Source organism: Erpetoichthys calabaricus, chromosome 16 (assembly GCF_900747795.2).
Source record: "Erpetoichthys calabaricus chromosome 16, fErpCal1.3, whole genome shotgun sequence".
NCBI classification, from domain to species: Eukaryota; Metazoa; Chordata; class Cladistia; order Polypteriformes; family Polypteridae; genus Erpetoichthys; species Erpetoichthys calabaricus.
The window spans coordinates 68073274-68098237 of NC_041409.2; the positions used below are offsets into that span (position 1 = coordinate 68073274).

Genomic DNA, 24964 nt, shown 5'->3' on the forward strand with positions numbered 1-24964 from the left:
TGGCGCAAAACAAATTGATATTTCTGGTACCTCCACAGATCATCCAGGTATGTGGCATAAAAAATCCCTTTCCTGTGTCCTTTTTTTGTGCCAGTTTTTAGTTAGTTTTGTTTTTTTTTTTAATTGCAGTGCAAATCCTGCTGTTTTAGAGCTATAAGGCCAACTTTAACAGTCAACTTTGCTGGAAAACAACAAAGTAACCAGAGTGTGTTAATTCCAGACACTTGGCATCTTGTGCAGTCTCATCTGAGTGCTTAATAGTTTTATACCAACAAAAGTAACAGGGTGTTTGTTCCTGGAGAATAAGATCTTTGCAATTTTAAACCTACTAAAACAGAAGCTATGACACAAATTGTTCATTTTTAACGTGAACACTAAAATTTCTAAATGGAACATCTTTACAATTTTCTGTCTTGGACTAAGTGGGCACTTTCAATTGGTTAGGTTGTCAGTGGCCCATGAAGCTGGGTTTGCTAAAACATGATACAGTGCCGATTATAGCAGAAAGGCAAACTATGCTCCCCATCTCCCCTTTTAATCTTTTGGTCCAACCTTGAGTGATGAAAAAGGTAAGGCTGCACCATCCTGCCAATATTGGAGGGCGATGTTTCAATTGCCTTTTGAATTTCATGTAGTAACAGTGGTAGTCAATTTACATCTTTGCAGAATTTGCCAGGCCAAGGAAACTTCAATATTAACTGAATTCTGTTAGTTGCCCTTTTGCTTACTTTGATGTACACATCAGCAAGGACTTAGTTCCAAGGCTCTGGTCTTTACCATTGCTGTAGCTCAAGCAGTGGTTGAAATAAGTCTTACTCAAAGAAAGCAGTTTCTGGAACCAGAATCTTAAATTACTGAATCACATTTTACTAGATGCTAGAAAGAGTGAGGCTTCAACTTAAAGTGGCAGTCTGCAGTGCATAGAGATTTGCTGAAGAAAACGTGGACTTCATCTAATGCCAAATTTCTCACAAACCTCCACATGCCATTACAAATCTTTGAATTGAATGTAGTATTAAAACTATATTTATAATGACACAACAAGTCTAGTTGGATGTTCACTGGATATTAAATAACATTTAAGTTTAACTGTAATGGGGTTACTATTATCTATGTTTGATAAATACCTGGCTTTTAAAGGCCTATAGGTCCATTCTAGCTAAAATTAAACAGTGTAGCCTTAAAATAGTGAAGGAGAACAGCATATATCCAAGTAAACCTCCTCCTTTCTGGAAAACCTTGAAATGTTGAACAACCACCTCTGTTGTCCCATCTTATCAGTGTATATACTGCAAGTAATTGTACTTTTCATATAAGCCTTGCTATTTAAAAAATGGAATCCAGTTTGATAAATACATGTTTCATTTACCTTTACACAAGTGTAATGGTCCAGAATCCAAACTGGAATGTTAAGTGGGAGTCTCCCCAAGTGTCTCATTGAGAGCCGGCTCCACAGGGCACTGATATCTTTCACAGACATTGTTTCAAAGAAGGAATATTTCAAGAAATTCCATGCTAATGCAATGCTAGATTTGTCTGTCTATGAGTAGTCAACCTAAACTTTTCTGCTGCTTTCACCTAAAGTCCAATTCAAATTTTTAGACTGCTAGCAAGTTTCAGCATTTCCTACTTTACCACATCTTGTTTCACTTATCAAGTCAAGCATATTATTTGAACAACACAATTGCAGTCCTACACTTCAGAGACATCACGATTACTGATGTACCCCTTGGCTATAGATGGCCTCCAACAGGAAAACCAAGCATTAAATTATAAAAGCAAGCATTTCATAAACAATGCTTTAATCAAAGTTTACAAAAAGTTACACTAAGCAAGTATTATCATCTGCATAATTTAATCACACTGCATATCTACAGAAAAATGGTTACATTTAGTGCAGAAGTGTCATTTCTCCCCAGGCCACAAAAAACATTTCATTTATTCACAAGGTTGCAGTGTTTACCCTATGAATTTGCATTTGGACCCTTTTTCTTGCCAAATGTGGGTACAACATTAACAAAACGGCGGTTGTACTGTATGCGTCGTTTTGCACGGCCAGTTTTCTTTTTCTTCTTCTCCTGCTTTTCCACCTTAAGTAGAAACAAAACAAAAATCACATTAGTGTCTCAATGTTTCTAGTTCACACCATGGTCAAAATAAAAGTAACAAGCAAGCTGGAATGGCTAAGAAATGCTTGATCATTTTTAAATGTGCCATCAGAACTACTTGTTTCATCTATTTAGGCATGAATGAAAATGTCACTTGCCTAAGTTATAAGTTCATCATGAGAAAAAGAATAAGGGCATATTGTTTTACTGTGGACAATAACTAAATTTCAAGCAGAAAGAAATGCCTGCAGCTGGCTTCTCTGCACACATCATAGTCAGTGTCGAGGAATTAAACGGCCAATTAAGCAGTTTAAAGGTGGAAATATAGGCACAGCCTGTTCACACCCTTAATCAAACTACCACCGGTTAGGGGGGTCAACAAGAAATTGGAACAAGTCACCATGTGATCCTACCTTAAAGTTCTACTGTGAGGGGATTTTCAAATTTCGCAAATGGCGGGGGGAAAAAAAAGTATATTATATATACACACACACATAAGATTACTTTTCCAGTGATTTTAGAGTCACATACTGCATTTACATAATCTTCAGGAGTCCAAGGTAGTCATGATACATTCCTGTGACTGCCAGTTTTGTAGTCAGACATATTCATAAAAATGTTTTTTTTAAATCATGCCATTGTGTGTGTGTGTGTGTGTGTGTAACACAGTCAACAACCAAAGACTGCTGAACTGGAAGTACAATACATAATGCTCCTATGAAGAAGAAGAAACATGGAGGTTTTAGATCAGACAAACAGATTGTGGTTGAATTTGCCATACCTAAAAAAGTATTTATAGAGCACCGGGTCCATCAGGCAGCATGTTATTGTCTGTCTAAAAAAGGGGCACAAGCTCAAGATACTCTGTGGAACTGTGCTGCACAGTCATTACAGAGTGGTGTAATTTGACATGTGTGATTTCTAGTTGTGCAATCCGCCACACCTGGGCAAATTCATCCATTAAGTTTGACATCCCATCCAATTTGAAGTTGTGAATTGTGATGCTCTTTCTCCGAGTAAGGTGTAGAAGGGAAACCAAAGTCGATTGGTCTAACCCAGAACTGCCTGCTGTATATTACTGTCTTCTGTATGGCTGCCAAATGGTCTAGGGGACATTGTACAGTCGTTTCTTATAACTGTAGAAGTTTCTTATAACTGTAAAACATTACACGTACACACACCAATACCAGTCCTGTGTTACTTTTGAGATTTATGGAAGTGAAACACATACACAGACCAACTTTGTGCTTAAATGAAGAAGCAAACAGACTTCCAAGCCAGTAATGCCAGACGCAACCACCAAAAATGGATCCATACTACTGTACTGTTCTAATATTAAAAGAGGACTCTCTTACCTTTGGAGTCTGTCCCCTAACTTTTCCAGCTCGTGCCAAAGAACCATGGACTTTACCTTTAAAGACAAAAATTTGTAAATCCTGCATTAGACATGCTTTTTAATAAAAAATTTCCATTTTAAGCATTCAGACTGGTAAAATTTCCTCTCAAACTGGCTGTACTCCTTTTATCGAAGATGAAAAGTAGTGCCTCACAAGTAAACTGTCCTGGATATACACAAAACAGCAGGTATACAGAATACTTGTAACACAATAAAGTATAATTAACCAAATAACTTTCCTCTTAAAATATTCTGTAGGACACCAGGGACAAACTAAATGGATAAAGAGAAAAAATACTTCATTTACATATTATCAACACATTTCTAGAATTCAGACTGAAAAGTCATAAGAAGCCGAGTGCATAAATACGATTTAAGCACATTACCCAGGAGGTATTTCCTAAACATTACAAGCACTTGCATGCACAAACTCACAACAAAGAGTAAAGTGCATTAGATAGATGGGATTAATAAAGTATGTATCTATCTAAGGGGAAATTCACACACTCCAGCAGCAGCATACTGATAAAGAAACAATATTAAACAGTGATAAAAAATTGCAGGTAAAACAGACAATAACTTTGTATAATGTTAACGTTATACCCCAGGGGGTGGAATATTAATCAGGCTATTTAAGATTTATACCCGTGACATTTGAAAGTTTATTAAACATGCCTGACCAGGAAAAATGCAAAGACCAATTAATTAGTTAGGCAGTGTTTTTCTAACAAAAAAAAATTTCGTTTTTTTATTAGAACTGAAACTAAGCTCCGTCTATATCGGCTAATGTAGCTAGAAGGAAAAAAGCAAGTTAAATATTTGCTTCTCCTCCACTACCAACAAAAAACAACTTTTAAAAAGAATTTAAGAGAAAAAAAAAAAAGTTATACCTTAAAGGTATTTTTTTGTACAAAACAAACTCTTAGGAACACTTTACTTTCACTATTTGCTGCAAATAAACATCCCATGATACTATGATGTGCTTTCTGGGTTATCCCAAGATACTTTGTGATGAAGGAACAAATTTTATTCAACATTCTTGAACGTCTTGCACTGCTCTTCCGTTTTAATGAGATTAACAAGGAAAAAAAAATGTTTGCATAACAGATTTTACAGGACATAATTTATTATAATAAAATAGTCTAGGATATACAATATGTCCTATGACAAAATAAAATAGGATAACCAATTCTCTCCAAAGATTTTTTTTTTTAAAACAAAATTCAACACACCTGAAACAAAACAAAAAAATTTGGAAGGTTTACCTCTGAAGTATACTGAATTAGATCAATAATCTAGCTGCATGATGGTGACACAAGTACCACTTTTGTGCCCCCAGCACATACAGTAGAGACTGGGGTTTTGGGGGGGGTTTAAAATCAAGAAAAAAATGTCCAGCATTCAGATACCCATGTCTGCTTGGGAGTTTCCCACCACATTCCAAACATGTGTCTTAGACTAAACGGGGACTCTAAACTGGGCTTACAGTATGTAAACAAGTATGTCCTTCAGTGAACTTGCATGAATTCTATCCAGGAATGGTCTCCTCCCCTTGTGCCCATCCTGCAGCTCTTCAATACCCAGGGTATTGGACTGAAAAGGTTTAGAAAAAATATCCTTTGAAGAGTAACAATTTTTTTGCATTTAGTTTCCCCTTTAGGTCAATTACTCATTCTGAAAGTATGACACGTGCCTCATAACTTTTTTCCCCACATTGTATGTTTATTATTACACATTAAGTTAACTTAATTCTAAACTGGACTGATTTAAGTGTGCCCTGTGATAGCCTGCCATCTTGGCCAAGGCTGGTTCCAGAGTTCAATGTTGGCAGGATTGGATCAGGTTCACACAAACCAGAATTGGATTAATTACATCTGAGAATAGAAGAATGATTGTTAATTGTGTACCTTATAAAGTATTCTGAAGTATAAAATGAACAGTTTGCACACAGATAGGCAAGATGAAACACAGATCCAAATTAACAAATGTGATTCAAACCCAACAATCAAGGTTGAACATGGCACGGTTCAGCTGTACTGTTAATTTTTTAAAATTAACACACCTCCAAGCATCCGCACTGCAACATCTAGAGTACTCTGCTCAAGAACACCACACTGGTCGATGAGTAAATGATCTTCCAAAGGGGTCCCAGAAAAAAGGACGACTTGATCATCCACAGGAAGGCCTTCTAAGGCCTCAATTTTGAGCTGGAAAATAAACATCACACAAACAATTTATTACGGATTTCACATTTAAAAAAAAAAAAAAAAAAAAAAAGGACAAAACCTGTACTTCTATGAAAACAATGTTTGAATGTTTCTGAACATTAGTGTTACTAGGCCTTTGTCAAATGAACAAAACACTACAACTACTTATTTTGTTCATTAATAAATTATCCACTCTGCTCGAGGGATAATATGAGGAACGCTCCAGTTTGTAAAGTTCAACTTAAGTTCTACATTGCCATCTGCATTAATATTTAAGCAAATGTGTCCAGCCCAACCCAAAATTAATCTAACAGACATTGGTTCACATTTTTACAAAAAAGATTAGGGAAAATTCCTAAGTACGTAATAAGTACAATTTTTGCTTAGTATAATATGTTCATTGATGCAATTTATGCAGCAATAATAAACTCTTAAAAACAGTAATTTACTGTTTTAAAATGGTCAAGTCAAACTACAGGCTTAAATGCCAAGCAAATGTATTGGCAGAACTAGACATGAGCAGTGTAAGCCAGAATTCAAATGGGAATGGGACAACATTTTTCCACTATGATACAAAAGAGCATTAATTTCAGTCGGGTGCTACTGCCAAAAAGAATGGAGTATTCAGGCATAATTACATTTACAGTGGGGCAAAAAATGATTTAGTCAGCCACCAATTGTGCAAGTTCTCCCACTTAAAATGATGAGAGAGGCCTGTAATTTTCATCATAGGTGTACCTCAACTATGAGAGACAAAATGAGAAAAAAAATCCAGAAAAATCACATTGTCTGATTTTTAAAGAATGTATTTGCAAATTATGGTGGAAAAAAAGTATTTGGTCAATAACAAAAGTTCATCGCAATACTTTGTTATATACCCTTTGTTGGCAATGACAGAGGTCAAACGTTTTCTTTAAGTCTTCACAAGGTTTTCACACACTGTTGCTGGTATTTTCGCCCATTCCTCCACGCAGATCTCCTCTAGAGCAGTGATGTTTTGGGGCTGCCGCTGGGCAACACGGACTTTCAACTCCCTCCAAAGATTTTCTATGGGGTTGAGATCTGGAGACTGGCTAGGCCACTCCAGGACCTTGAAATGCTTCTTACGAAGCCACTCCTTCGTTACCCGGGTGGTGTGTTTGGGATCATTGTCATGCTGAAAGACCCAGCCACATTTCATCTTCAATGCCCTTGCTGATGGAAGGAGGTTTTCACTCAAAATCTGACGATACATGGCCCCATTCATTCTTTCCTTTACACAGATCAGTCGTCCTGGTCTCTTTGCAGAAAAACAGCCCCAAAGCATGATGTTTCCACCCCCATGCTTTACAGTAGGTATGGTGTTCTTTGGATGCAACTCAGCATTCTTTCTCCTCCATACACGACAAGTAGTTTTTTTCATCTGACCATATGACATTCTCCCAATCCTCTTCTGGATCATCCAAATGCTCTCTAGCAAACTTCAGACGGGCCTGCACATGTACTGGCTTAAGCAGGGGGACACGTCTGGCACTGCAGGATTTGAGTCCCTGGCGGCGTAGTGTGTTACTGATGGTAGCCTTTGTTACTTTGGTCCCAGCTCTATGCAGGTCATTCACTAGGTCCCCCCGTGTGGTTCTGGGATTTTTGCTCACCATTCTTGTGATCATTTTGACCCCACAGGGTGAGATCTTGCTTGGAGCCCCAGATCGAGGGAGATTATCAGTGGTCTTGTATGTCTTCTATTTTCTAATAATTGCTCCCACAGTTGATTTCTTCACACCAAGCTGCTTACCTATTGCAGATTCACTCTTCCCAGCCTGGTGCAGGTCTATAATTTTGTTTCTGATGTCCTTTGACAGCTCTTTGGTCTTGGCCATAGTGGAGTTTGGAGTGCGACTGTTTGAGGTTGTGGACAGGTGTCTTTTATATTGGTAACGAGTTCAAACAGGTGCCATTAATACAGGTAACGAGTGGAGGACAGAGGAGCCTCTTACAGAAGAAGTTACAGGTCTGTGAGAGCCAGAAATCTTGCTTGTTTGTAGGTGACCAAATACTTATTTTCCACCATAATTTGCAAATAAATTCTTTAAAAATCAGATGAAAATTACAGGCCTCTCTCATCTTTTTAAGTGGGAGAACTTGCACAATTGGTGGCTGACTAAATACTTTTTTGCCCCACTGTATATTCCTTTTGCTTTCCGACGAATCAGGATATCATTAGTTACCTTGTTTTACTGTAATCTCGGTTTAGTCTGGTTGCTTTCACAAAGCATTCCAATGCAAACCAGAACATAATAAACACCTCATGGGCATGTCATGGCTTTCATTTATTGTGCGTTGAGACTCTCCTGTCTTGAACACAAACCATTTCCAAACATGACTTCTGTTGTTTTTCCTTTCAACATGTGGTAATGTGGTGCTGTAGTATCACTACTGTTAGCCATTTTTTATTTTTATATGTACTTTTCACTCGTGTTATTGTGGATTCCCGAGTAACTTTATCTACTTGCAGTTATGCACAAGTGCAGTACCAACTTTCACTCGCTACTACTGATACTGTAAAAAGCTGGTACCATTACATTTTTGGAATTCTGGAATGGACTGGTAAGGTTTATGTGATATCGCATACAAAATACTGCTATAGAATAACTGACACATGAGTGAATGTTCATTTGAATTAGATGGGTGTGAATAGTTTTCACCAAAGGATTACTATATCCATCCTACTCTAGATTCTCATTCAACGAGGACTACACCTTACCATTACACTTTACCTAATGGACGATAAGTTATTATTACACAACAGAGATAAAATGAGGTTCTTACATGGAACATGGTTTGTGAAAGGATGAGATGCAGAGTAACGTACAAAAACTAAGTAGGACTACTGCTTCTTCATATGGAGAGGAGCCATTTGATATGGTCTGGGCATATACCTAGGATACAGTTTAGTCAGCACCAAGAACACAACTAATGTGGAAGCATTATTCACTATCAGATTTCTCTGTTAAAGGCATAATTATATTGATACTGCTTACAAATGGATAACCTCCTAAATCAATTTACTTCTTTAACAAATGTGGTCTATTAGAATACTTCATACACTATTAACTTTAAAAATGTATCTCTCTCTCTCCTGGTTAACTTGAACAAATACTGTCACATTTTTCCATTACATTTTTAAACACTGAAACCATAACTAAACAATGTTAGCACAAAACTGATCTTTTACAAAACCAACAACTACTGCTCTGAAGCAGGTACACTTATGTGGGATAAAGCTAAACAAATACAGGAAATATGCCAACCACCTTTATCATTTAACAATGGGCACAAAAAAAAGGTAGAAACATTTTCCACATGAACTAAGAGTCCATTTACCATCATTATCACAAGTAACATGATGCTGTAGTAAATACATTTTGACCCAGGACTTGTGCACTATACCTTAACATCTCTTATTGTGTCATGGCCCAAGAATTCCAGTGCATGGGTGTTCTGTGTTCGAACAAACAGTTGCATTTTCAAGCCTGTGGAAAGAAAACAGCGGTTTTCCGTCATTAAGAAACTGGCAACATAAGCAAATACAACATAAATGGTTTCATTTGATGAGGACTTTGACAAGGTGTTCAACTCAACTAACTGTATTAAGTGAACGGGAACTTTAAACAGTATGGTCATCTCAATATGCTATCTGAATACTGACTACAAAATCTAATCAAAGAAAAATCCAAACAAAAATTTTGTTGTTGCCTTCCTCATTAGAAGGGGCATAATGCAGGATCATACCCTGGATAGAGTCCCTGTCGTTCCATCTTAACAAAACGTACTTAAACTGCATGCATTGTTGGTGGCCTGATTCTGCCAGGGCACATCTTTCCAATATTTTTAATTATACTTTTCCCCTGCAATAAAACAAATATTTCAAGGAGTACACCTCTGCCCTCCAATTCTCCCTCTCAGTCATTATTTTCTAAATATGTTATTATGACAGAAACTTGGCCCTGTATACATTATGGGTCAGCAAAAGTGACAGAAATATAATCAAAGACTACATTCACCCAGGGCTTAATTTATAAAAATTCTGCATGGATTCGAGTGTAAAAATGTGTATGCCAAATAACAGGAACATGCATAAAGCAAAAAAATAATTTGATTTTTAAAACCTGGTGTGCACACATATCTCTGCAATTTACCTGTATAATTCTCAGTCATCTTATAAATGTGTGTATCCTAATGCTCCCTGAAACCACCATGTATGGAAGATGTTAATCAACATCATACACAAGCAAACAGGATGCTGAACAACTTTATTGGCTGGCAAAGCAGCCTCTGTCCTGATGCACCGAGAGTAAGTGGCTGTGTTCTGCAAACAAAGCATGCAGGATCATCCATGGCATCATTGCAACTCTCCTTGATCTGTACTCTGGAGGTCGGGGAAAGGAATACGGCATCAGCATCTGACTGTATAACCATGTTTATCTCGCACATATAAAGACATGATTGCTGTTACAACTAATAGTACAGGCCATATGAAAAACTGAGGGTTCAGCCAGTTAACTTACCAACAAGCCATTCACCATGTTCCGCACCATCATGTCTGCCAAAGCTACTTTGCCTCAAAACAAATAAACAGGTTGACCCAGACCACTGGGCCATGGTGTCTCATCTTGGCATCATAGGGGACTTGTGCATTAAGGGAATGTCACTGCTCCCAATTAACCAAAAAAAAAAAAAAGCTTCATTCTTGCTAGGTGCCCTTATACCAATACGAGTGGACTAAAGTGCTCAATTATGATGTTAGGAGAATCAGACTCTGCAGTATATTGCCTCAATGTTGGCAAAAACAACCACAGCATGCAAAGATTGAATGTAGTGCATCGCCTTTCATTTAATGGCTGGCACAGTGGGCACGATGGAGTGAAGCTTTGTTGAGGTTTTCCTGACCAGTCAGTTTCCTCAGAAGTGACAACAGGTAGCCAATATAAACTAACGAAGAACCAAAAAAAAAAAAAAAAAAAGTTATTCAGTGCAAATACGTTGTACTGGCTCTCTTAATGGGGCACTAAAACAGTGTGTACATCATATTTATCACTTTCGAGGTGTAGTATGTTTGACACTTCAATGCACATTCTAATAAAGGCTTGGTGATCTGTTATGTGCGCGACTTGTCACTTGGCTGGTTTGCCTGCATTTCCCAGGTTCACTGAAACGTTATGTACAGATAGGTCAGCGCACATTCTCCCATCAAGTTCTCTTTTATAAATACTGAAATTTGAGTGGAAAGCTATGCATAAACATTCTGAGCCTGTTTTGTACATACACAAGTTTTATATATCTGACCTCATCAGACAGTCACTTTTCAGTTTTTACTGTCAAGGAAATGTTGACAGGTACTAAAGGCATAAACTGCTACACATAAAATGTTTCTTTCCTACTGAAGTCACTTTGGTTAAACAGTCTCTGATTCATCTGTCTTTTCTAGATTTCTAAACTAATCCATCCTATCTAAATGATATTTTGTGATGTGTTATATACTGTGTTGTTTAATTCAATTATATGTGCCTTGTTATGTGTATGGATATAGCACTAAGATAATTTCCCAGCAACTACACTGCCTAGCAATAAAGTTCAAAGTAGCAGCAGTTACAAGGTATGTTCAACAAAGGTATATGCCAGACTATGAAAATAAAATGCAATGCTCAATCTCACACCATTACTTTTCAATGTATTTCCCTCTTAACTTCTTAATTGATCCACTTTGCCTCCATGATGTAATCCCTTTGGAACAGAAGGGTTCATCTTGGTCCTCCAACTAAACACTACCACCTCCTTAAAGTCATTTAATGACTTCATTGTGGAATCATATTTTTCTCCAGTGATGGTTATCTGTGTTGCATGAATTCCAACAGAAAAACCTGTTTGCCTGTGTATCCCAGAAAACTGTCGTCATGACCGCTGCACATAAACATTCTTAAGTGGTCAGGGGCCCCCCTTATGCTACCATTGCATAGACTCTTGCTTGGTTTCACGTTTATGGCAGTGAACCCATGTTTCATTTCCAGTAACAATCCATAAGAAAAAAAAATTACTGACATTTTCTCTAAGAAGGTCCAAGTTCTTGTAACTTAAATCTTGGTGAAATGCTTTTTGATTCAATTTCAGCATTTGTGGAACCCTTTGGGATACGACCTTTGAGGTCATCAAATGAGAATGGATAATTGTGGAAAATATGCCAGCTGAAAAGCCTTGTCCATGGGCAATAACATTAACCTCAACACAATGATCTACCATAATCAAGGCCTCCACTTTCTGGCACAATTCTTGTTAAGATCCTTCCACAAGACACACCCAGCGGGGGTGATTATCAATTGACTCTTGACCCCATTTAAATTCCTTGGTCCAAAACTTCACCTTATAGTACGAAGGGGCATCATCATCATACACAGCATTCAACCACTCATGGATTTCCTTTGGTTTTGTCCCTTCCTTTTGAGGGAATTTAATGACTAGAAGATGCTACCAACCTGTCAGTTTCATCGAGGACTCACAGGTAGATGTGTTTGCCATCCTCTCTATATAAGAGTCCTTGCTGGTGAGGGGCAATTTACAAATGAGTTGTTCTTTCTGAATGGCAATTTTCAGTGAATCATATGAACTGTTTTGTGAGCATGAACATATTGATTCAGCGGAGCTCTCAACAGGAGTGCTAAAGCTATCACGAGTCCTTCCCGTTTCTTTCGTTATGCTGATAGATGTTTAACCACTGTTCTCCCCGTGTCTGCATGGGTTTCCTCCCACAGTCCAAAGACATGCAGGTTAGGTGGATTGGCGATTCTAAATTGGCCCTAGTGTGTGCTTGGTGTGTGGGTGTGTTTATGTGTGTCCTGCGGTGGGTTGGCACCCTGCCCGGGATTGGTTCCTGCCTTGTACCCTGTGTTGGCTGGGTTTGGCTCCAGCAGACCCCCCCGAGACCCTGTGTTCGGATTCAGCGGGTTGGAAAATGGATGGATGGATGGATGTTTAACCGCCTGAACCATCTGAATCCGGCCACAGGGTTGCCAGATCTCACGTGTAATGGAAAACACAGTAACTGCCATTTTTTTTCAAAATTGAGCTTTTTTTTTTTTTTTTAGGTTTTGGAGTTGCTACATCTTTCCTGATGTTATAATGTAGTGGTGATGGCCAAATATGTCTTCATTCCAGTCATAGCACGATGGAAGAAGCTAGTATTTACACAGTATTGTCTTGTCGTGGAGCACAGTTTAAACTTTTGAAAAAGAGACAAATGTTTGTTTGCAGTGTTTGAATAACGTTCCTGTCTCTCTACAACCTCCTGTGTTTCTGCGCAAATCTGTGACCCAAGCATGACAATATAAAAATAACCATATAAACATATGGTTTCTACTTCACGTATTTTCTAATTTCGCTGGTGGCTCTGGAACGCAACCCCCGCGATGGAGGAGGGATTACTGTACTAGGTTTTTCCACAGTTGGTGAGAGATATGTGGTTTTCATAGCAAATTTGGTTACTTCTAAAAGCATTGTACAGGGAATTTTTTTTATTTGGTGGTGTGCATTTCTGTGCTATTTTAACATTCTAAAGGGGGAGCCTGGACCCAGTAACAAAACGTTGACAGCCCCAAAAATCCAAGATACCACTCCCCTCTTTTGAAGTCGACAGCATCCTTCATTGGGCTGGTCTACGGTACCATTAGGTGAGTTTTCTAATGTCAATAACCTGGAAATATTTTCTAGGACCTGGCAACTCTGGGTGTCACGACTCATTTGATTCCTCAACAAGCCACTACCTCAGATTCAGTCCAACAATTCTAAATTACTTGCGATTCTGTAACAAAAGGGTTCTTAAACTATGGGACATGTGTTGTCAGAGTTTGGGTCACAGAGAGTCATGAATTACAATGTTTCTCAATCAGAAAGGGTCCTGTACGATTTCGAGGAGTGGCCTGCGAAGGGTCGCCGTGGGCGGCTTAGGCAATTGCCGCAGCTCCACTACGACCGGCGCCTGCGATTCCCCAAGTGTAAGCCCCCACCCCCCGAAGCCGGTCGGTGGCAAATCTGCAAGGGGGAAAAGGGATCACAATCTATGGCGATTCTTCACACCCAATCTAAAACGGACTATCAGAGGCGAAGACTCAAAAAACGCAAAACTGGGTCGCGAGAAACAAACACTACTGTCCTCCTCAGTGTCTTATTTTAAATTATGCATCGTAAATGTGTTATCGTGCTTTGTGTAAGGAAACAGGAGAACAGCCTGTGAATTAACATATGTCCATTTTATATATATATATATATATATATATATATATATATATATATATATATATATATACACACACACACACACAAGGTAGTCCTCAAACCGTTCACTATGATATAAACTGTCTTGCGATGCATCGCGTCTGCGATTCTCCACTTAAAAACCACCCCACCGATGCCAACTAATCCCGGGGGGGCTAGGGGGTCATGATATCTCAATCGGCAGCGATATACCCAGCCACACTCCTTAATAAACAATGGTGTGTGTGCGTGTATACTCGTATATGCACGCAAACATACGCTGTAGTATATCAAAAGTATGAAATTATATATTTGTAATGCGATCAGTGGGGACTTCTCATAAAGGCCAGACTGTGAATCAACCAAACGAATCGATTCACTTAAATGGGTAGTTCGAAATGCCCACCACCAGTGCTTGCTATGAAATGTCCTCAAACTGCGCGTGTGCCCAAAGTCAAGACCTGTCTGGTTCTCCATGGACACGTTCAGACTGTAACACAAATACACGATACTCGAGTAGATAATTTAACACCACTCGTACAAACCGAATGTAGCTGTTTGATATGACGTTTTTTAATTAAGGGTTATAAATCGTATCAAAAGAATGAACTAAAAATCAAATCATAACAACTACTACTGTGTTCTTTTAGACGAAAGCGGCAAACACACGACCCCTGGACGTGACGCAGTATTTTCAGCCGGGCTCGTTTACATGCCACGAGTTAAGGGGAATGAAGGCCTAGCCAGCAATTTATTTAATCGGCCTCTCGTATGTTCCGTTGAAAGCAGAACAGACCGTTCGTGTTCATTTGAACAAAACGAACCCACATAACACCCCTAAAGTTGTTCAGAATCGTTTCAAAAAGAGGAAAGTTTCACCGGAGGTAATGCAAATACACAATCAACTTCAAGGCCGAAAGAACATCAAGAGCAGCGGACATGGGCTACCGACCCTTCGGCACGCCGACCAGGCAGCACAAGGCGCGGGGCCAATGGCCGTGTAATGAAAACCTTCACAGCATACAGGCACTACTCCTCCGACACGTTTCCTTAAAAACCCGCCGCTGGGTTTGCTTCATTTTAACAAAGTGAAGCCTCGTGGAATTGACTTTCAGGACCTGTACGTCTGTTCGAGTCCGATTTACAAAAGCTTGAGTTATATCAAGTTTACTCGAGGAGAAAAAAAAAATACTTGCATACCGTTGATAATGTTACTTCGTTTAGAGACACGGAAAGGCTCTGTAGTGATACTTCAGGTTAAAAAATACAACAGTGCAGGCTCTTTAAAAGTAAAAAATCTACTCACAAGTCTCGATCGCGCTCTGCTTCTCCACGTAAACACGCAATGGCGTGCTCGTCACGTCCGCCGCGGCCCTAGTCTTCAACTTCCGTCAACGTCATGACGACACACCACGGCCTAGCATGTAACCGCTTTTTCTTTTTAAACAAAATAAACTTAAAGTAGCCGTAAAATGTTTAGGCAGACCTGCACACCTGCTTATCTGTGTAGTCATCATATCAGCCAATCGAGTGGTAGCAGCACAATGCACACAATCCTGTAGAATCAGGTCAGGAGCTTCAGTTCATGTTCACATCAAACACCAGAACGGGGAAAATGTGACCTCAGTGATTTCAATCGTGGCATGATTGTTAGTGCCAGCCAGGCTGATGTGAGTATTTCTGTCACTGCTGATCTCTTTGGATTTTCATGTACAGCAATCTCTAGACTTTACCGTGAAAAACAAAAAACCTCCAGTGAGCTGCGGTTCTGCAGATAGAAACACCTTGATGAGAGAGGTCAGAGGAGAATGGCCATACAGGGTTGAGCTGTCAGTAAGGCTGTGGTAACTCCAATAACCACTCTGTACAATGGTGCTGAGCAGAAAAACATCTCAGAATGCACAATATATCAAACCTTGAGGTGGAGGGGCTACAACCATATAAGACCACATCAGGTTCCACTTCTGTCAGCCAAGAACAGAAAGCTGAGGCTGCAGGGGGCACAGGCTCATCAAAACTGGACAGCAGAAGACTGAAAAACATAGCCTGGCCTGATGATGAATCTCCATTTTTGCTGAGGCACACCGATGGGTAGGTCAGAATTTGACATAAGCAGCATGAATCCCTGCACCAACCCTGCCTTGTGTCAACAGTCCACACTGCTGGTAGTGTAGTGGCATGGGGAAGGTTTTCTTGGCACACTTTGGGTCTGTTGATACCTATCAATCATCACTTGAATGCCACGGCCTAATTGAGTATTGTTGCTGACCATATTCATGACCACAATGTACTCATCTTCTAATGCCTACTTCCAGCATGATATTACAAAAAGCAAAAGTCACCTCAAACTGGTTTCATGAACATGACAATGAGTTCAATGTTCTTCTGTGGCTTTTTCAATCACTGGCTCAGAATCGAACAGAACACCTTTGTGATGTGGCAGAACAGGAGAGTCGCACCATGAAAATCCAGCTGACAAATCTGCCAAAATTGTGTAATCATATCAACATGAACCAGAAATCTCAAAGAAACATTTCCAACATCTTGTGGAATCTGTGCCACTAAAAACTGAGGCTGTTGTTAGAGTAAAATGAGACCCTGGCCGGTATTAGTGTAGTGGTCCTAAGAATTTGACCAGTAAGTGAATATGATACCAGCCTCAAGTCCAGGGACACCTGTGCCACGAACCACTGTTACTACATGCGGTAGCCACAGCAATATGGTGCCAAAAGCGTAAAAGAAGCAGGCAAAAGTTAAGAACCTCCAACCACACTTTTCTTTATTCTGATTGCTATATAACGGCTTCAGTCTCTGCCTAGATCAACACGATGATCAGTTAAACATTGGTACATACCAATTTCCTTTTCTGAACAATAGTGTAAATACATTTCCTTTCATTAAACAATAGTATTGTTTTCAGATATCAAGAAGTACATATACCACTGTTTGGTGATTAGAAACCAATGTCCTCAAAATCTGTTAATTTTTCAAGGTTCCGTCTCACAATATTGTATACTGATGAGGCATCAATCAAAGCAGTCTGATCTTCAAAGCAGGTGACTCTTTTGCAAGACAGGTAAATATCTATTGTCCTGTAGGCAGCCATCAACCACAACATGTAACAGAATTATTCAGGAAATACACCTTTTCACTTATCATCCCAGTCTCGAACAAATGGCCCGACCTCTGTTTAATGACTAGATATCTATTATTGTTTATTTTTTTTATAAATGCAAAAGAATCATTTTAATCTTTTATTAAGTTTTTTATTTCAGTTGTGCAGAACAAAACCAACCATTATGCTTCCACAGCTAAGTATTTATTATTAATATCCTCAGCTCTGATACACAAATTGCTCTGTGAGATGAGCAGAGGTGGACTTAGAGGAGGTCCTGGGGCTTGAACCATTGTTTGGGCCCCACCTAGTTGTTGTACTCAAGGACAATAAAACTAACGTATTCTCAAAGCCCCCTCCTTTAACCGTCACCTTATCGTGGTGGAGGGGTTTGCGTGTCCCAATGATCCTAGGAGCTCTGTTGTCCGGGGCTTTATGCCCCTGGTAGGGCCACCCAAGGCAAACTGATCCTAGGTGAGGGATGAGACAAAGAGCGGTTAAACAAACCTCCTATGACGAAAAACAATTTTGGACGGCGTTTTCCCTTGCCCGGACGCGGGTCACCGGGGCCCCACTCTGGAGCCAGGCCTGGAGGTGGGGCTTGATGGCGAGCGCCTGGTGGCCGGGCCTGCACCCATGGGGCTCGGCCGGGCACAGCCCGAAGAGGCAACGTGGGTCCCCCTTCCCATGGGCTCACCACCTATGGGAGGGGCCAAGGAGGTCGGTGCAGTGTGAGTTGGGTGGTGGCCGAAGGCGGGGACCTTGGCGGTCCGATCCTCGGCTACAGAAACTGGCTCTTGGGACGTGGAATGTCACCTCTCTGAAGGGGAAGGAGCCTGAGCTAGTGCGCGAAGTTGAGAGGTTCCGGCTAGATATAGTCGGACTCACCTCGACGCACAGCTTGGACTCTGGAACCAATCTCCTTGAGAGGGGCTGGACTCTCTACCACTCTGGAGTTGCCCCCGGTGAGAGGCGCCGAGCAGGTGTGGGTATACTTATTGCCCCCCAACTTGGAGCCTGTACATTGGGGTTTACCCCGGTGGACGAGAGGGTAGCCTCCCTTCGCCTTCGGGTGGGGGGACGGGTCCTAACTGTTGTTTGTGCGTATGCACCGAACAGCAGTTCGGAGTACCCACCCTTTTTGGAGTCCCTGGAGGGGGTGCTAGAGGGCATACCTTCTGGGGACTCCCTCGTTCTGCTGGGAGACTTCAATGCTCACGTGGGCAATGACAGTGAGACCTGGAAGGGCGTGATTGGGAGGAATGGCCCCCCTGATCTGAACCCGAGCGGTGTTTTGTTATTGGACTTCTGTGCTCGTCACGGATTGTCCATAACGAACACCATGTTCAAGCATAGGGGTGTTCATATGTGCACTTGGCACCAGGACACCCTAGGCCTCAGTTCGATGATCGACTTTGTGGTCGTGTCGTCGGACTTGCGGCCACATGTCTTGGACACTCGGGTGAAGAGAGGGGCGGAGCTGTCAACTGATCACCACCTGGTGGTGAGTTGGCTTCGATGGTGGGGGAGGATGCCGGTCAGGCGTGGTAGGCCCAAACGTGTTGTGAGGGTCTGCTGGGAACGTCTGGCAGAGCCCCCTGTCAGAAGTAGCTTCAACTCCCACCTCCGGCAGAACTTCGACCACATCCCGAGGGAGGTGGGGGACATTGAGTCCGAATGGGCCATGTTCCGTGCCTCTATTGTTGAGGCAGCTGACCGGAGCTGTGGCCGTAAGGTGGTCGGTGCCTGTCGTGGCGGCAATCCCCGAACCCGCTGGTGGACACCGGCGGTGAAGGATGCCGTCAAGCTGAAGAAGGAGTCCTACAGGACCCTTTTGTCCTGTGGGACCCCGGAGGCAGCTGATAGGTACCGGCAGGCCAAGCGGAATGCGGCTTTGGTGGTTGCTGAGGCAAAAACTCGGGCGTGGGAGGAGTTTGGGGAGGCCATGGAGAATGATTTTCGGACGGCTTCGAGGAGATTCTGGTCCACCATCCGGCGTCTCAGGAAGGGGAAGCAGTGCAGTGTCAACACTGTATATGGTGGGGATGGTGCGCTGCTGACCTCGACTCGGGACGTTGTGGGTCGGTGGGGGGGAATACTTCGAAGACCTCCTCAATCCCATTAACATGCCTTCCAATGAGGAAGCAGAGCCTGGGGACTCAGAGGTGGGCTCCCCCATCTCTGGGACTGAGGTCACCGAGGTGGTCAAAAAACTCCTTGGTGGCAGGGCCCCGGGGGTGGATGAGATACGCCCGGAGTTCCTCAAGGCTCTGGATGTTGTAGGACTGTCTTGGCTGACACGCCTCTGCAACATCGCATGGACATCAGGGACAGTGCCTCTGGATTGGCAGACCGGGGTGGTGGTCCCCCTCTTTAAGAAGGGGGATCGGAGGGTGTGTTCCAACTACAGAGGGATCACACTCCTCAGCCTCCCTGGAAAAGTCTATTCAGGGGTCCTGGAGAGGAGGGTCCGTCGGATAGTCGAGCCTCGGATTCAGGAGGAACAGTGTGGTTTTCGTCCTGGTCGCGGAACAGTGGACCAGCTCTATACCCTTAGCAGGGTCCTGGAGGGTGCATGGGAGTTTGCCCAACCAGTCTACATGTGTTTTGTGGACTTAGAAAAGGCATTCGACCGTGTCCCTCGGGGAATCCTGTGGGGGGTACTCCGAGAGTATGGGGTACCGGCCCCCCTGATAAGGGCTGTTCAGTCCCTGTACGATCGGTGCCAGAGCTTGGTCCGCATTGCCGGCAGTAAGTCGAACCCGTTTCCAGTGAGAGTTGGACTCCGCCAGGGCTGCCCTTTGTCACCGATTCTGTTCATAACTTTTATGGACAGAATTTCTAGGCGCAGCCAGGGTGTTGAGGGGGTCCGGTTTGGTGGGCTCAGGATTGGGTCACTGCTTTTTGCAGATGATGTTGTCCTGTTTGCTTCATCAGGCCGTGATCTTCAGCTCTCTCTGGATCGGTTCGCAGCCAAGTGTGAAGCGGCTGGGATGAGAATCAGCACCTCCAAATCCGAGACCATGGTCCTCAGCCGGAAAAGGGTGGAGTGCCCTCTCAGGGTTGGTAGCGAGATCCTGCCCCAAGTGGAGGAGTTCAAGTATCTCGGGGTCTTGTTCACGAGTGAGGGAAGAATGGAGCGTGAGATCGACAGGCGGATCGGTGCGGCATCCGCAGTAATGCGGGCATTGCATCGGTCTGTCGTGGTGAAAAAGGAGCTGAGCCGCAAGGCGAAGCTCTCAATTTACCAGTCGATCTATGTTCCTACCCTCACCTATGGTCATGAGCTATGGGTAGTGACCGAAAGAACGAGATCGCGAATACAAGCGGCTGAAATGAGTTTCCTCCGCAGGGTGTCTGGGCTTTCCCTTAAAGATAGGGTGAGAAGCTCAGTCATCCGGGAGGGGCTCAGAGTAGAGCCGCTGCTCCTCCGCATCGAGAGGAGTCAGATGAGGTGGCTCGGGCATCTGATCAGGATGCCTCCTGGACGCCTCCCTGGTGAGGTGTTCCGGGCACGTCCAACCGGGAGAAGGCCCCGGGGAAGACCCAGGACACGCTGGAGGGACTGTGTCTCTCGACTGGCCTGGGAACGCCTTGGGATTCTCCCGGAAGAGCTAGAAGAAGTGGCCGGGGAGAGGGAAGTCTGGGCATCTCTGCTCAAGCTGCTGCCCCCGCGACCCGACCTCGGATAAGCGGGAGACAATGGATGGATGGATGGATATTCTCAAAGCTTAGCAGCACCTAAACTTTGGCCCACAAGGCCAAAGGGGAAGCTGGAGAGCCAAAAGACCAACCAACAAGGCCAGGGGAGAATCCCCCGAAACTTTCAGGCGAGGAGGCTACATCCCAGTCCTTAACTTTACTCAAAGCCTACAGAGCAATAGGGGAACCTGGATGATGAAGGCGAATGACTCCAGCCGATGACCCCATAGCTAGCACCAAACCCCTGCAGAGAAACAAGGGACATACAACTTTGGCCGGTGGCTCTGTGGCCAGGATCAGTACACAGCACAAAGCCAAAGGGGAGGCTGAAGAGGCAACAGACCAATAACTCCAGGATATCACCCACTATCTGCACCCAAATATGGCCCACATAAGGACACTGCTGTACATAACGTTTAAACAGGGAAACGATGATGGCAGTTACCGCTTCACCATGCTTTTAATTCTTCAACTTTCAAATCCCAAGCTCATTACAAAATTCAACATAAAGACTAGAATCTTACTGCCATTTTAAAGCAGAGATACAACTATGGAGGAATATTTTACACACATTTATATACTGCTCAAAAAATTACAAACACTTTTTAATCAGAGTATAGCATCAAGTCAATGAAACTTCTGGGATATTGATCTGGTGATTTAAGTGGCAGAGAGGGTTGTTAATCAGTTTCAGCTGCTTTGGTGTTAATGAAATTAACAACAGGTGCACTAGAGGAGCAACAATGAGACAACTCCAGAAACAGGAATGGTTTAACAGGTGGAGGCCACTGACATTTTTCCCTCCACATCTTTTCTGTCTGTTTTTTCACTCATTTTGCTTTTGGCTACGGTCAATGCAACTACTGGTAGCATGAGGCGATAGCTGGACCCTACAGAGGCTGGTTGCACAGGTACTCCAACTTCTCCAGGTAGGCACATCAATATGTGCCATTTCCAGAAGGTTTGCTGTGTCTCTCAGCACAGTCTCAAGGGCATGGAGGAGATTCCAGGAGGCAGGCAGTTACTCTAGGAGAGCTGGACAGGGCCCCTCTTAGAAGGTCCTTAACCCATCAGTAGGACCGCTATTTGCTTCTTTGGGCAAGGAGGAATAGGATGAGCACTGCCAGAGCCCTACAAAATGACCTCCAGCAGGTCACTGGTGTGAATGTCTCTGACCAAACAATCAGAAACAGACTTCATGAGGGTGGCCTGAAGGCCCAACATCCTCTAGTGGGCACTGTGCTCACTGCCCAGCACCATGGAGGTCAACTGGTATTTGCCATAGAATATCAGAATTGGCAGGTCCACCCTATGCTTTTCACAGATGATTGCTGGTTCACCATGAGCACATGTGACGGACGTGAAAGGGTCTGGAGAAGCCGTGGGGAACGTTATGCTGCCTGTAACATTGTTCAGTACGACCGGTTTGGTGGTGGGTCAGCGATGGTCTGGGGAGGCATATCCATGGAGAGACGCACAGACCTCTACAGGCTAGACAACAGCACCTTGACTACCATTAGGTATCGGGATGAAATCCTTCAACCCATTGTCAGACATAACTTATGTTGGTGCAGTGGGTCCCGAGTTCCACCTGGTGCACGACAATGCCCGGCTTCCTGTGGCGAGAGTATGCAGGCAGTTCCTGGAGGATGAAGGAATTGATGCCATTGACTGGCCCCCATACTCATCAGACCTAAATCCAATAGAACACCTCTGGGACATTAGGTTTCGGTCCATCCGACGCTGCCAGGTTGTACCACAGACTGTCCAGGAGCTCAGCGACGCCCTGGTCCTGATCTGGAAGAAGATCCCCCAGGACACCATCCGTTGTCTCATTAGGAGCATTCCCCCACCCTAACATCAGGCATGCATACAAGCACATGGGGGCCATACAAACTACTGAGTACGATTTGGAGTTGCTGCAATGGAATTTTGGCAAAATAGATTAGCCTGCCGCATCATTTTTTTCACTTTGATTTTCAGGGTGTCTTTGAATTCAGCCCTCTGTAGGTTGATAATTTTAACATCCATCAAACGATGTGGCGTCCTTTCGTTCCCAATACATCACTTAGTCCATATTAGTATAGATATTCAGAATGATTTCCCCCCCCCCCCCCCATTGAGATCTGATGCGTTTTCAAAGTGTTCCTTTAATTTTTTTGAGCAGTTTATATGCATACAAATAAATGCATTGGGTGATGCAAATATGTTAATATGGGGACCAAAAGTGTTAGCTAAGGGGAAATTAAACAAAAAAATATGAGCATTAAATGATTGTGTCCCAAAATGTTTTGTTGCTTATTTATGATCTTATTGCATTGTGTTCTCGCCCTCCCCCAATAACCTATAGTCTATGGGGGAGGAATGAAAGCTTTAGATTCATCAAAAATTTCGATCTCCAGTTTTCAACTGATCGAAGTTTTAGGGTCCTCCGATGGCAAACACATTGATATCTTGATGACGGGTGTGCGTCTGTGTGTAATTGAGGACGGTGTAGACCTGAAAGGGCTGGACAAAAATACCAAACAAAACTTAAGCCTGTTATGAAATGATGATGTGCCGATTAGTTTTTGAGCCAAATTGTGCAAGAAAAAGATGCACTCTAGAGGAACTCTCAAATACCGTAATTCTGCAGTTATGAATTCTTTGTCAGTTGTTAACATAATGACCCGTTTTATTATCAGAAAGATCCGCATCAGAGCGGTAAATAATTACGGAAATATTATAGAAAAGTTCGGGTAACTTGGTTCCTAGGGCGCAAAGCCTACTGCGACACCAGATGCCTAAACATGAAATCCGTCATGGTGACCTATCGAGCTGAGTGGGCAGACCCTGGAGTGTACAGATTTTTGATTGATAGGCAGTGGGATGCATATAAAGCTTTGAACCATCAAATGTTGTGTTAACAGCAGACACTTGGATGCAGCAACTCAATGATGAATTCAGGGCATTTTGAATTTAAAGTACCTACTTTGATGCTTTGTTCTTTAAAACGCTGAAGGCTGCGACTGTGCAAGAAAAAGTTTGGCCCATACATCTGTGTGAAGAAGCAACTTTACGTCAAGAAGCTCAGAATCGGTGAGTTAGCAGTCCTTGCTGTTGTGTCTGGATGGTGACAGCATTGTAAAGCACTAGGTGGTTTCAAATCTCACATTAGTGCATTATTTAAAAAAAATATTCTAATCCTCATAGGCTTACATTAACGTGTATTCAACAGAAAGTTTAAAATACAAAATCAATTTCACTTTCTCAAAATAACATTAATTCACTTTCTACAACTGTCTTATTAAAGCTGCTGGCATGAACTTTGCATGTGAGCAAAACAGGTCCGGTATGGACTGGTGATTCTCAAGGTATTAAAAACAAAGAAAACAGAAAATGGCACACAGGGTTTGGGAATTTCAACTGAAAAAGGTAAATACATTTTTTTTTTTTTTTTTTTTTTTTTTTTTAAGTATATAAAACTACATGGATGAAGTTCACTGTATGACCTGTATTCTCTGCCAAAGTGAATCAAGTATCTTCTCTACCATAGGTTCATCATGCTCTCCCTTCTCTGCGTTAAGTTATGAATTTTCAGAATCATACATTGCAGTTTAAAACACAGTTAAAAAAGAATTAAAATAGCAAGCTTCAGACTATTCAAATTTAGGAAAGGAAATAAAGTAAGAGACATGTACTTTATATACAGTTTGGCATTTTGGAGAATTAAGCATAAAAGTACTGCCAATGATTTGTACAATTTAAGCTAAAAATTACTTTGTTGAATATTGTTTTAATTCTAAATGTTAAGAGACATAAAAACAAAAGACTTGACACACTCTGGTCAGTGGTCAATTATAAAATATGGGGGATGACTGAACTGAAACAAAATTATCCTTTGACAACAGGAAAGAAAATCTCTAACACTGCTACAGGACTCCCAAGACATTTTCTTAATTATTTCAACTTTGTTATTATGAAATACAATAGACAGGAACAGTTTCATTTTCATATTTCATACATTTGTATGTTAGTATATTTAAAAAAATACTTTGCTGTGTACTTAAATATGTAAGTGCAAAGATCAACATCACTCTGGCCTACCCTGTGATTTTCAGGTGGGAGCTTCAACGCTGGGTAAAGCAAGGTTTGTGATGAAAGCAACAGGAAG

General features: G+C 42.1%; 1 protein-coding gene across 1 annotated transcript; it reads right to left on the bottom strand.

The window, feature by feature from the left end:
• Positions 1–1785: 1785 nt before the first annotated feature.
• On the bottom strand, positions 1786–15408 carry LOC114666740 (FAU ubiquitin-like and ribosomal protein S30). Its single transcript, XM_028821716.2, has 5 exons — positions 15301–15408; positions 9141–9223; positions 5567–5711; positions 3464–3519; positions 1786–2090 (listed from the first exon to the last, which is right to left on the bottom strand). The coding sequence occupies exons 2-5, from the start codon at positions 9213–9215 to the stop codon at positions 1965–1967; spliced, it is 402 nt and encodes a 133-aa protein (XP_028677549.1). The 5' UTR covers positions 9216–9223; positions 15301–15408; the 3' UTR covers positions 1786–1964.
• Between the last annotated feature and the right edge of the window lie 9556 nt (positions 15409–24964).

Excerpts from the sequence above, each read along its gene's own strand:
- LOC114666740 (XM_028821716.2), bottom strand. The coding sequence starts at position 9,215 with ATGCAACTGTTTGTTCGAACACAGAACACCCATGCACTGGAATTCTTG. Across the intron at positions 5,712-9,140 it reads ACACAATAAGAGATGTTAAG|CTCAAAATTGAGGCCTTAGA; the intron begins GTATAGTGCACA and ends TTTATTTTCCAG. Across the intron at positions 2,091-3,463 it reads TTAGGGGACAGACTCCAAAG|GTGGAAAAGCAGGAGAAGAA; the intron begins GTAAGAGAGTCC and ends TTTCTACTTAAG.